We start from the raw sequence: 12,314 nt of genomic DNA on the forward strand, positions 1-12,314 counted from the left end.
TTAGTGGGGGGCACTAAAGCCTGCTCGGTTTGACTGTGCACACTTCTTCCTTACTGGAAAAAGACTCCCATAGCCAGTGCAAACATTCCCGGTTTTTACAGGTCTCAAGTGCGAGAGAGACTTCTTCCACCACGCTTGCAAACTGCACCTCTCATGCGATGGGGAGGGGAGAAAGAAAGTTTCCTTTTGCAAGCATTAGTGGAATGTGGGAGAAGTCCCTTCTGCAGCTAATGCCTGTAAAAAAGGGGGCACCTTTCTCAAGGGTGGGGGAAACAGTTTCCTGCAGTCCTTGTAAAGGAAGAGTTAGGAGACACCGCCCCCCCCCCCCGAGCTACAAGTACCCTTAATAAAGTACAGTTCCTCAGATCCTATGGGGGAAGCCATGACCATTAAAGTACTTTAAATATATGGTCTAGGTGTGAACCTAGTCACTCCGCCCCTCATGTCAAAGACATTTAGCACAGGATCCTCCTCCTTGTTAGAGTGAGGGAAACTAGCAGGCAAATGTGGCTATTTTTTAACGTCTGTCTGCTGAGAAACTGATGTTTGATTCCCCTTTTGCAGGTTGTTGCATACCACTACTGCCAGGCTGATAATGCCTACACCTGCCTTGTGCCAGAATTTGTACACAACGTGGCAGCCTTGCTCTGCCGCTCCCCACAGTTCGCTGCCTACAGAGAGCAGCTGTTACGGGAGCCCCATCTACAGAGCATGCTCAGCTTGCGGTCCTGTGTTCAGGATCCCTTAGCTTCTTTCCGGAGAGGAGTTCTGGAGCCCTTGGAAAGCCTTCATAAAGGTAGTGAAAAGCATGAGTTTACCTTGATAGCACTACACACGACTGCGACATCATTTTAAAAGCATAAGCTGAACCTTTCTGTCCATATCTTTCTCCCACCTCCCTATTCCCAAACTCTCAGAACGAAAGATCCCCGATGAAGATTTCATCATATTAATTGATGGGTTAAATGAAGCTGAATTTCACAAACCTGACTACGGGGATACAATAGTATCATTCCTCAGCAAAATGATAGGGAAATTTCCATCCTGGCTGAAGCTGATTGTGACAGTCAGAACAAGTCTACAGGTAGGTTGGGGACTAGTTTTTCCACTGTTCTGTTATGATAATTGCTTTTCTCTGAATGGGAGCAGACACCTTACGTGGCCTATGCTGTGATGGGGTTATCTGTTTGGAAACAGACGATTTATGCACAGTTTGCAAGGCATATGCACTGGTTGGGAGGAAATTTAGGACGCACAAATGTTTATTAACCACTGCAACCTTACAGTATTAAGGTAGCTGTCTTGTTCAATATTACCCTCACAATTTCTAACTAAAAGAGAAGGTAGGCAGCCACCTTCATTGTCTACAGCTGCAAATAGAATTAGTTCACTTACTAAAGCTGAACTGTTGACTTCTTAGGAAATGAAAACTGTTACAGTTCAAAAGAAGATGATGTTTCCAATCAGTATTTTAAGAAGGCAAGGCCACAGTTAGGTGCACCCAGCAGGACTTCCGGTCTTTTCACATTGTGCCTCTACATGAACTGCTTTTGAAACTCCTCCAGCTTTCAAGAGTACATTGAATGCAATGGAGAAGATTGATATATTAAAAAGGAGTAAATCCCCCCCCCCTTGACATTGTGGTTAATCCTATGATTCTCTGAATTGTTCCCAAGACCAAAACAATAATGGCAGTCAGTCATTTTCAGCTGCTACATTTGGATAATGAAAGTACATCTACCCACCTGCTGGTTTACTGATGAATGGTTTGGCTTCTTTTAAAAAATGACTTTTTCAGCAGCAGCAGCAGATTTTTTCCCCCTCTTCATTTTTTAAAAATTAGTTTTTAACGAAAGTACACTGTCACCTTTGAGACTAGTAAATTTATAGTGGTGTGAATATTTATAGACAACATAACATGCGTAAATAGGATGGAAAAGGCGATAGAAGAGTTCAAGTACAAAGGAGGATAAAAGACATTCATATGGCTATCAGGGGCATAAAATATTAATAGAACACATTGCTAGAACATCTGCTTGAGTTTTTAAAAAGTGCTGGAGCACTGGACTTGCAAATGGAATGTGTAACTTAGGGGAATACAGTTTTCTCAGTGAGAACCACCTGTAATCTTCAAAACTTGAGAAACAAAAACATTTATTAGTTGATTCTAACACTGGCTTAGAATAGCGCTGAACACTTGACACCTTTCCTTTCAGCCAAGGTTCTCACATTGTTATGGCAGAAAAACAGGTGAAAGCAAGTGTGGAAGAGTGGAAAACATAAGCACAACCCTATTGCCTTTCACTTGGTTCCCATACCTTGGACTCCACCCAATGTGTTGTTCCATTTTTGCTTTAAAAGTGCTGATTCCAGCCTCATTCCAAGGAGAAAATCAATTTTTATTTATTATTACTATTTAAATTTATATCCCATCCTTCCTCCCTGAGTGGGATCCTCTTTTCTATCCATTGCTGTGCACATCAAAATCCTGTTCTTTTAAAAAGATGGAAGAGTAGTATTAAAGACATCTACACCTTTGGAGATCATTCTTCTCTTGGGCTCTTCTGCTGGGGAATCAGACTTCTGGCTTCTGAAAAGAAGACCAATGAACCATGCTGAAAATACAGAATGATAATGATGGCGTAACATAGGTGCTCCATAAAAAAGTGAACAAACAAAACATGACAGTTTCACACTAAGCTTCTAGTGTAGAAGCACCCTAGGTCAGTATATAAAGGGCAATGACAGACCAGAAACAAATCTGTAGAAACGGCTGATTCCATTGTCCCTTTGCTCTCTTGGTTGTGGTTTTGAAAGGCAGTTTGGAAACTTAGCTTTGTGTTTATTTCAGAGTCAGTTTAACTGTACCACCCAGGTTTAACAAGTGGTGTAACCTCATTTGGAGCCAGTATGACAGCACGTTTGGCCTATAACTCATAACTATGTGTGCCAATATTTATACTTCCAGCGGTAGACTGATTGTATTTCTCCCATTTTTAACTTCTCCATTATTTACTTTATTCTTTTTTTCTTCTTATAGGAAATAATTAAGTTATTACCCTTCCATAGGATATTCCTGGACAGACTGGAAGAGAATGAAGCTATAGATCAGGATCTCCAAGCCTACATCCTACACCGAATACATAGCAGCTCTGAGATACAGAATAACATCTCTCTTAATGGCAAAATGGACAATACAACCTTTGGCAAACTTAGTTCTCATCTCAAAACCCTGAGTCAAGGATCCTACTTGTACCTTAAGCTCACATTTGATCTAATAGAGAAGGGCTATTTGGTGTTAAAAAGCTCTAGCTATAAGGTAGTCCCCGTCTCCCTTTCGGAGGTGTACCTGCTTCAGTGCAATATGAAGTTTCCAACACAGTCTTCCTTTGACCGGGTGATGCCACTCTTAAACGTGGCTGTGGCATCTCTGCACCCCTTGACCGATGAGCATATTTTCCAGGCCATCAATGCAGGAAACATTGAAGGTTCCTTGGAGTGGGAGGACTTTCAGCAAAGGATGGAGAATCTCTCCATGTTCCTTATCAAGCGCAGAGATATGACCCGAATGTTTGTCCATCCATCTTTTCGAGAGTGGCTGATCTGGAGAGAAGAAGGAGAAAAAACCAAGTTCCTCTGTGACCCTAGGTAAGTAACCCATCACCTTGTGGCAGGAGAAGACAGATATGAGATCACTTCATTTTTCATTAATATACCACTGTGTAGTGTTATTGAGATGCGGCTAAAAAAGATGGTCCATTTACAATAGGAAGAGAACCAACCGGGTGTGTGTGTTATTGGGTTGATGTTGTTTTCATTTTGATTATGTATTTTGTGGTTTTATATTCTGATTTTATTCTGTGAACCGCCCTGAGGCCTGCAGGTATAGAGGAGTAGTAGTAGTAGTAGTAGTAGTAGTAGTAACAACAACAGCAACAATTTATGAACAACAACAACAATTTATTACTTAAACCCCGCTCATCTGGCTGGGTTTCCCCAGCCACTCTGGGTGGCTTCCAACAAGAGGTTAAAAATACATTAAAACATCAGTCATTAAAAACTGATATCTTCTAACATCAGATAGTTGTTTATTTCTTTGACGTCTCAAATAGGGCCAGGGCCTTTTCAGTACTGGCCCTAACTTGGTGGAACTCTGTCACAAGAGACTAGGGCCCCGCGGGACTTGACATCTTTCCGCTGGGCCTGCAAGACAGAGCTGTTCTGCCTGGCCTTTGGTTTGGACTCAGTCTGACCCTTATGTTTCCCTCCCCTTATGGTTTTGATCTATGAGCTACTATTAAAATGAAGCTGCATTTTAAATTGTATTTTAACCTGTATTTTAAACTGGTTTCTCCCTCCCCCCCCCTTTATGTTTTTATTGTAATTTTACCGGTGTTAGCCACCCTGAGCCCAGCTCTGGCTGGGGAGGGTGGGATATAAATAAATTATTATTATTATTATTATTATTATTATTATTATTATTATTATTATTATTATTTATTATCTGGTTGGAGGCCGTTCCACAGGGCGGGTGCCACTCTGCCTGGTTCCCTGTAACTTTGCTTCTCGCAGTGAGGGAACCACCAGAAGGCCCTCGGCACTGGACCTCGGTGTCCAGGCAGAACGATGGGGGTGCGGACACTCCTTCAGGCATACTGGGCCGAGGCCGTTTAGGGCTTTAAAGGTCAGCACCAACACTTTGCATTGTGCTCGGAAACGTACTGGGAGCCAATGTGGGTCTTTGAAGAGTGGTATCTATATTCAGTAAATAGCAACAACAACAACACTAAGATAATCATTATCTGATCACTCTCTCTATGTATGGAAGTCTGTGAAGGAACATCAAAAGGTTGGTGATCTTTGAGGGCATACACCTTTGTGTTTCTTTGGATGCGACTAAGGAAGATAATCACGTGCCAAGATGCTTAGTGATTATTCGTTGTATTTATTTTTAGGTCAATACCTCCACATTTAACTTGATGTTAGAATTTACTTTGACTCTGCTTAATAATGATTAAGCCGAGTCAAAGAGTTCAAAGAGTTTTATGTACATTTTGCTGTTGTAATCTTTACAGAACAAAAAGGAGAACAGGCTCTGGTATTCGCTCATGCACAACTCTTTATTGTAGCTCAAAACGTTTCAGAATATAAAACTCCTTCAGGAGCTTGAACAAAGCTAGAAGGTTCTTAAAATACCCTGTTCTTAAAATCTTGAAAGCTCAAGAACCATCTTGAAAAAATGGTAGAGCCAAATGTTTATTGTCTCGAGAGCAGTTGAACGTAGATCTGGAGGGCTTTACATATGGAAGAAAACTTGTAGGGGGGAGCTAACACTTTGAAAGACAGGAAGAGAATTCAAAATGACCTCCATAGAATGGGAAACTGGGCCAAAATTGGCAAAATGAAATCAACATAGACAAATGCAAAGTTATGCATTTAGCCAAAACAACATAACTAATCGAATGCACAGGTATAAGATGGGGGCCACCTGGCTTGACAGTAGTTGATGTGAAAGGGATCTGGAGACTGTAGTCAACCGTAAGCCAAATAGGAGTCAGCAGTGAGTTTTCAGCTGCAAAAAAAACCCTGAATATGATTTTAGGTTGCATTAATAAAACCATCTTTTGCAGCCTTCCAAAAACTGCTGCTTCTGAACTGGATTCCACTTGTTATTAGTGACTTCATTCTCCACAGAGCCCACTTGCTAATGGAGCAGTGTGTCTACTCAGAAAGAGCAGAAAGGCAATGGAGTGCGAGGCTCTGGGCCAGAGAACTGCATGTCCAAGGGTCAAAACTCCTCAGCAAAGGAACAGAGCTTTGGGGGCGGGTTGGGGAATAGTCAGGCACAGGGGGTATATAAGGGCTCCATAGGGACTAAGCACTTGTCTGAACAAGTCATCTATGATCTGTCCAGGGTGCTGAAAGTCCTGTCTGTGACTGCCTTTGCTGTCCAGTGGTTCCTGACCTTGAATGGGACATCTGCATGGTTTTTGTGCCTGCATTGACCTCAGTTCAAACCAGTTTACTGGACAAGCTTCTTCCCAACACTCCCATGGTCTCAGCCACGTCTGAAGTAGACATGACTCCTCCGTAGTGAAGTATCTTTAAAGTTCTATCAATAAGATAGATTCATAAGTTTGCTTCCTCTCCCCTTGCAAGAAAAGAAAAATGCTCTGCTTCAACCTCCACCTGCTCTATGACTGCAGAACCAAAGGGAAGCATTCCCTGGCCTTTTACCGCCATCGGCAACTCCAAGGGCCCCTGGGAGGCTGCACCCAGCCTCACTGGAAGAACTTTGTGACAAGAATGAGACCAATCTGGCCCCATTCACTGGCTATTGAAGCAACAGCTGCTGCAATGCTTGCCTTTCTCTTCCATGCCTTTTTCCTTTTGCATCATGTTTGTAAGCCTATATTAAAAGCCTTATGATTATGATTTACAAGGATTGTTGTTATTTAACCATATAATCTCTGATAATCTTAACAGAAATATTAAATTATGAGACTTCTTTGGTTTCAGGTAGCCAAAAATTATAAAGTTAAGAAGGCATACTGTAAACTGCCCTGTGATCCTCAGATGAAGGGTGGTATAGAAATTTTAATAATAATAATAATAATAATAATAATAATAATAATAATAATAATAATAATATAATAGCCGGTCACTGCAGCTTTAAACGCAAGTCCCAGCCTGGAAGCATGAGTAGTGGTGGTTGATTGATTCTGTCTGCTATCTTAAAAATAGATTCTTGTGGCACTTGCCTTGATTTCATTGGTTGAGCTCTTCAAAGGGGTGAACTAGATGGATTTTATAGTCACTAAGTTCCCCTTCTTCAATAGGGCACATACAGAAATAAACCGCTACTACTTCCAGCTCCAGGAAATAGGTATTGCCCACTGCAGTGGGTAAGAATTATTATTATTATTATTATTATTATTAGTCTGTTTATATCCTGCTGTTCTATTAAAAGTACTCACTCAGAATAGAATCCGTCATTAAGTGTAGTTTCCTACAAGAAGGGGTCACCTCAGACTTTGAAAGATCTTTGCTTCTAATATCTTTCCTCTATGTTAGTTCTCCTAGAGAGAGGAATGAGCTACAGTGCTAGTAGTTCAGCAAAGGTTTGATCAAAGCTGATGAACAATTAAGGACAACGTGATCCTGATGTGCATCAGAGTACAACTAACAAGGGTTATCAGGAGGAGGGAGAAAAGGTTTATCTCCTTCATTTCACAATCTGAGTGCTAACTGTCAAAAGATACATTGGAGTTAGAATTCTAACTTCCACCATGTTTCTTCTTTTCTCTTTTGCCTAGGAGTGGCCATACGTTGCTCGCCTTCTGGTTTTCCCGTCAAGAGGGAAAACTCAACAGACAGCAGACTATTGAGCTGGGCCATCATATTCTCAAAGCACACATCTTTAAGGTAGCAAAAAATTGTGCAGTGGTATGTTCACCTTGGATTTGAATGGTGTGGTACTGGTGTTTTCAGAGTACGTGAAGAATGTTAAGCTTCTGAGATCCTCACTAGGACCTAGCCTGGTCAGCCACAAATTGTGGTGAAGGCCAAGGCCCTGTCCTCAGGTATCCTTAAAACAGGAGGAATTAGTTATGTGAGGATGCTGCCTCACAACAGCCGTCCATGATTTTCTGCTGCTACCAGACAGCTGATACAGCAGAAGGTGACCAAGGGTGAGCAAGAGGAGGAGAAAGAAAGGTTCTTCATTCAGTTTCATGGACCTCTTCATCCTTTTCTTTCCAGTTTTGGGAGAGAGGAGGGTAAATAAGAAAAAAGGTCTCTCTCTTCCTTAGATCTTAGGGTAAGCAGCTGGCAGGAGGAAGACATTGGTGCCCCCAAAGGGAACTGAATTTGGCCTGGAACTGTTAGTTAGTAACCTCCACCCTCTCTAGATCTGTATCATTATTCCAGTCTTCTCATACCAAACGTGGCCTATGGATCGGAAATGAATTCCTTTGATCATGAACCCTTTGGCATGAGTAGCTTTAAATCCCTGAACACAAAGGAATGTTTGAGAAGTAATTAATTAGTAGAGGTCTCATTAGCACTCTTGATTTCTGTATGAGAAGTCCTAAGTAGCAATATCAAGTAGAGTATGTTCTAGTCTAGTTTAGGATTTTCCATTTTCTGAGTCAAAAGACTGCTCAGTGCTACAACCAACTTGCTAAGAGCACCTTAGGAACAGTCACTGTTAATTGTAAGCCCCATGTCTTGACATACTGTCCCAAGGAATATGACTTACAGTGTGCAAGTTTTATTTTTGGAGGGGGCTGTAGACAAGAGCTTGGGTGACCTTCCCAAGAAAGGTTCCTAAAAGAATCCTTGGGGGGGAAATGGAGTATTAGATTGCATTGCCTTTTTCAAAGAACATTAGGCTAGTTATGATAATTGATTCTTTCAGAATGTTGCTCCTTGTATCCAAGAGTTCCTACTCATGTGATTTGGTTGGAGTTGTTATTTGAAATGAAGACTTCAGATCATTTACAAAAGAGCAACTCTTTGGTGCTCTGACGTAACTTGCACTGTGTAGTAGGACTTAATCCTTGGAGTTGCATCCTCCCCTACACTCCTACTTTCTCTTTAGAATGCAATATTCTTGTAAAGTTGACATTGAATCCTTGCTAGTCAATTGGGGCTAAATGAGCCATGTGTTAGTGATGTGTAAAATAAAACCAGTACCTTGAATTATCAAATTTAAAGTGTGTCTTTTGCAGGGACTGAGTAAAAAAGTTGGGGTTTCCTCTTCGATTCTCCAAGGGCTTTGGATTTCCTACAGCTCGGAAGGTCTTTCCATGGCGCTGGCCTCTCTGCGGAATTTGTACACCCCTAACATAAAGGTACGAGAGGGGAATAATTTTTATTGAGACTATGGCAGGCAAGGGGAAGTATTAAGTTTTTCTTCTCTACTCCCTTCTCATGGTGGGGTGGGGCTACAGCTGTTGTTTACATCTTTTATAATGTGCATGTTAATTGATGTAATGTCACATCTAATTCCGCCTTTGGTCAACTTTAACCCTTCTTCACATCTGTACAGCCCCTTGGGCAGCCTCATAAAATGTCTCTCTCCATTCTTCCCATTCAGTAAGAATTTCGACTTCTCTTTCTATCACTGCCTCCTCTTTTCAGCTTTCATTTTATTTCCAAATAATATTTAAAATGCAGAGAAAATGTAATATCTATTCTAAACCTATGCCAACAGCCCCCTAGGCTTGCAGTTATAAGGCAACATACTTCCAGGTACCAGGTGTTTGGGACAGACAACAGGTTTTCCTTGATTATGGGCTTTTGAGACACATCTGGTTGACACTTGCCTGGTAGATATCAAGTCAGATTGGGTTTTTTTGTTTTGCTTTATAACATTTCTGTAGCACTCTTCAGTTTAAAATTTAAGTGTTGTTGGTAAAATAGCATTAAAACACATTTAAAAATTAAAGGAATACCGTATTTTTCCATCTGTAAGACACCCCCATGTATATTTTTGGGGACTTAGATTTAAGAAAATGGGGGGAGATGGCCCCGCGGATAAGGTGCCCCCTCATTTTTTACATTATTTTTTAGGAAAGAAACCTAGTCTTATACATGGGAAAATACGGTAATTATTGGTAGCACCATACACTAAAAGAGGTAGCAAAACAAAATATTAGTACTTAGATTGTAATGTCGTATGTTAAAGGAAGTTAATATGAATCTTAATATCAAAATTCATTTCTAGTTCCATAGATAGATGTTTTCATCCTTTTCCCTGCTACAACCATCAAAAATCTGACTCTAACCCAGTAATTTCCAAAACAGTGTGCTGGGGCACACTAGTGACATCTGAGCTAATCACAAATGAGTTGTAAAAGTAAATAAAATAATTGAGGATCTGAATGTGCTTCCTTCTAATCGCTATCCTCAGAGGGCAGGTAATTCTGCACTCTGTCTGCATCTGATTGATTTAGTCATACCTGCTGCAAAGGAACACCAGAATTCCTTAACCTCAAAAAAGAGCGCCTACTGCATCTCAGCTTGAGTCACAGCTTTGAGGACAATTCCTCCCAGTCAGAAATAGCCTCAAGTTACACAGAAACACACTAGTGCGTTGGAAAGCACATTCAGTGGTGATCTCTGGAGAGTGCGTGCTTAGGGAGGCAACATCAGAGCATTATTCTGAAGTTCCAGAAAGTAAGAAATTGTTCTGTCACTTGAAATAACCTTGCCCACCATAGAATGTCAATGAGTTTGGTAAGACGCTGGTGACTTGTAATGCCTGCCTTAAAAGGAAAAAGGAGCATGATGATCACCAAATTTTTATTTGGATTGGAATTTAGCCAACGTACCAACTTACCTTGCTTCTGTACTACTGATGACAGACAAGAAGGAAGCTCTCTTTCTCTCTCCCACACCAGAAAAAGAGATTTTGCAACATTCAAGGTGCTGGAAAGATGACAGGAGAAGTAGAAAGAGAGACAGAGGATGAAACGTCTACCCCCTTGTTAGTGCCAGAGGACAGTGGAATGTGGGGAGCGGAGACAGCAGTAGCAAATTTAGAACTCTTATGGGGGAAAACTAACATTTTCCTGTGCATTCTCTGCTTTGGCTAAGAATTGCTAGACAAATCAGTCTTGTGGCCGGGGAGGGAAGCTGCTAATCTCTAGTACACGAAACTCTTTCACTCCGTTTTTAATTGAGAAAATTGGCTCGTTTAGAGAATGCTGATCTCATCCGTTCCCATTTCTTTCTGTTCAGGTCAGTCGGCTACTGATCTTAGGAGGCGCCAACATCAATTACAGAACTGAAGTGCTAAACAATGCCCCAATTTTATGCGTCCAATCCCACCTTGGTTACACGGAGATGGTAGCTTTGCTGTTGGAATTTGGAGCAAATGTTGATGCCTCTTCGGAAAGTGGCCTAACGTCTCTAGGATATGCTGCTGCTGCTGGGTATCTAAGCATTGTTGCTCTCTTGTGCAAGAAGCGAGCGAAGGTGAGGAAGGCGTTGGGCTGGTGGCTGTCCTGTTCTCAAACCTGAGTGAGCAAGCCACGGGTGGGCCGCCCATGTCCCGTAGACTACAGTCCTAATTGTTTGCATGCTTGTAGCTGTGTCTTCTAGCTACTCTCCGTAGCTATGCTAGCAAGAGCATGAGCAACAATTTCATTTTTGTTTCTTCATAAATGTACTCCACAATCTTCCCTGGTATTGCGGTCTGCAACTAAAATCCCAGAGCAGTTCATTGGCTTGGGTAAGGATGTTGCTAAGCTGTTGAAGGGATAGGGTGCTAATCTTGTTTGTCTCGACGTTTAAAGTTCTCCTGTTTTAATTTGCTATCACTCAGATACAGAAAGCAAGGCTAGAGTTCATAATCTTGTTTTGCACAAACATGGTAAATGCCAGCTGTTGGAGAATATGCCTTCTCCCTTTTTACGTGACACTTCACACCAAGTGAGTAGGAGTAGCCAATATCCCTAGGATGGAATTCCAGAATCTAATACATCATAAAGCATATCCTGGCAAAACCGGGAACTTGAATGTAACACGGATTAGGGATATGATTTAACTATTTGTTCAGGAACATGTCTTTTTAATTGTCATACCTGTCTTCATAATTAAGATGGCTAGAAACTTGTTTTCATTTTAGGTTAAAATTAACTCTTTCAGGCTCCTGAATGTTGTAAATTTCCTGAAGGTGGTCCTCAGGCAAAGACTCTTCTTTTTACCTGGGCTTTTGGCCCTTAAAATTGAGGGGGGGGGGCATTTTGGCCTTTTTTAATGGGGCAGGATTTTTTCATCCCACCTTCTAATTTTATAGCTCTGTTTTTTAGGAGGTTTTGTTGTTATTAATGTGAGTTGTTTTTGCTCACTCTGTAAGAATATAACTATATTATAATACATAAATATAAACCAGAACAACAACAGTAGTCTTTGGCAGATTCTCCACTTCTAGTATGGTTGTCTAACCTCGGAAAACATCCAGGAACCAACACCTCTCCAGGAGCCTGCAATTTTACGCTGTCTCACTAACCAGCTCAGTGCTTTAGGTGACATTTGTGCTCTATAAGATCACTATGTCATTCTGTCTTGTTGCCGAATGACAGTGTTTGCTTCTAGAGAGCTACTGTGGTTTTCAGTGAACGTTTGCTGTTTCCCAAAAGTAACAGCAAAACGTTCACTGAAAACCATAGGTAGCTCTCTAGAAGCAAACACTGTCATTCGGTAACAAGACAGAACGGCACCTAATTCCCGAATTGGATGTAAACAATAGATTTCTTCAGACCAACTTTGCTTATTGGACTGGGACTTGGTAGATTTTACCAAAT

General features: G+C 41.2%; 1 protein-coding gene across 3 annotated transcripts in view; it reads left to right on the forward strand.

The window, feature by feature from the left end:
- The window catches only part of TANC2 (tetratricopeptide repeat, ankyrin repeat and coiled-coil containing 2), a 199,768-nt gene that overhangs the window by 158,363 nt on the left and 29,091 nt on the right, over positions 1 to 12,314 (forward strand). For all 3 annotated transcript variants that reach the window (XM_083708920.1, XM_083708922.1, XM_083708921.1), the window contains 6 exons: positions 565 to 796; positions 918 to 1,084; positions 3,041 to 3,648; positions 7,317 to 7,425; positions 8,733 to 8,855; positions 10,747 to 10,983. In XM_083708920.1, coding sequence (XP_083565046.1) covers positions 565 to 796; positions 918 to 1,084; positions 3,041 to 3,648; positions 7,317 to 7,425; positions 8,733 to 8,855; positions 10,747 to 10,983 — 1,476 coding nt within the window. The remainder of the gene's footprint in view (positions 1 to 564; positions 797 to 917; positions 1,085 to 3,040; positions 3,649 to 7,316; positions 7,426 to 8,732; positions 8,856 to 10,746; positions 10,984 to 12,314) is intronic.

The sequence above is a fragment of the Podarcis gaigeae genome (assembly GCF_964106915.1).
Source record: "Podarcis gaigeae genome assembly, chromosome: 13".
NCBI lineage: Eukaryota > Metazoa > Chordata > Lepidosauria > Squamata > Lacertidae > Podarcis > Podarcis gaigeae.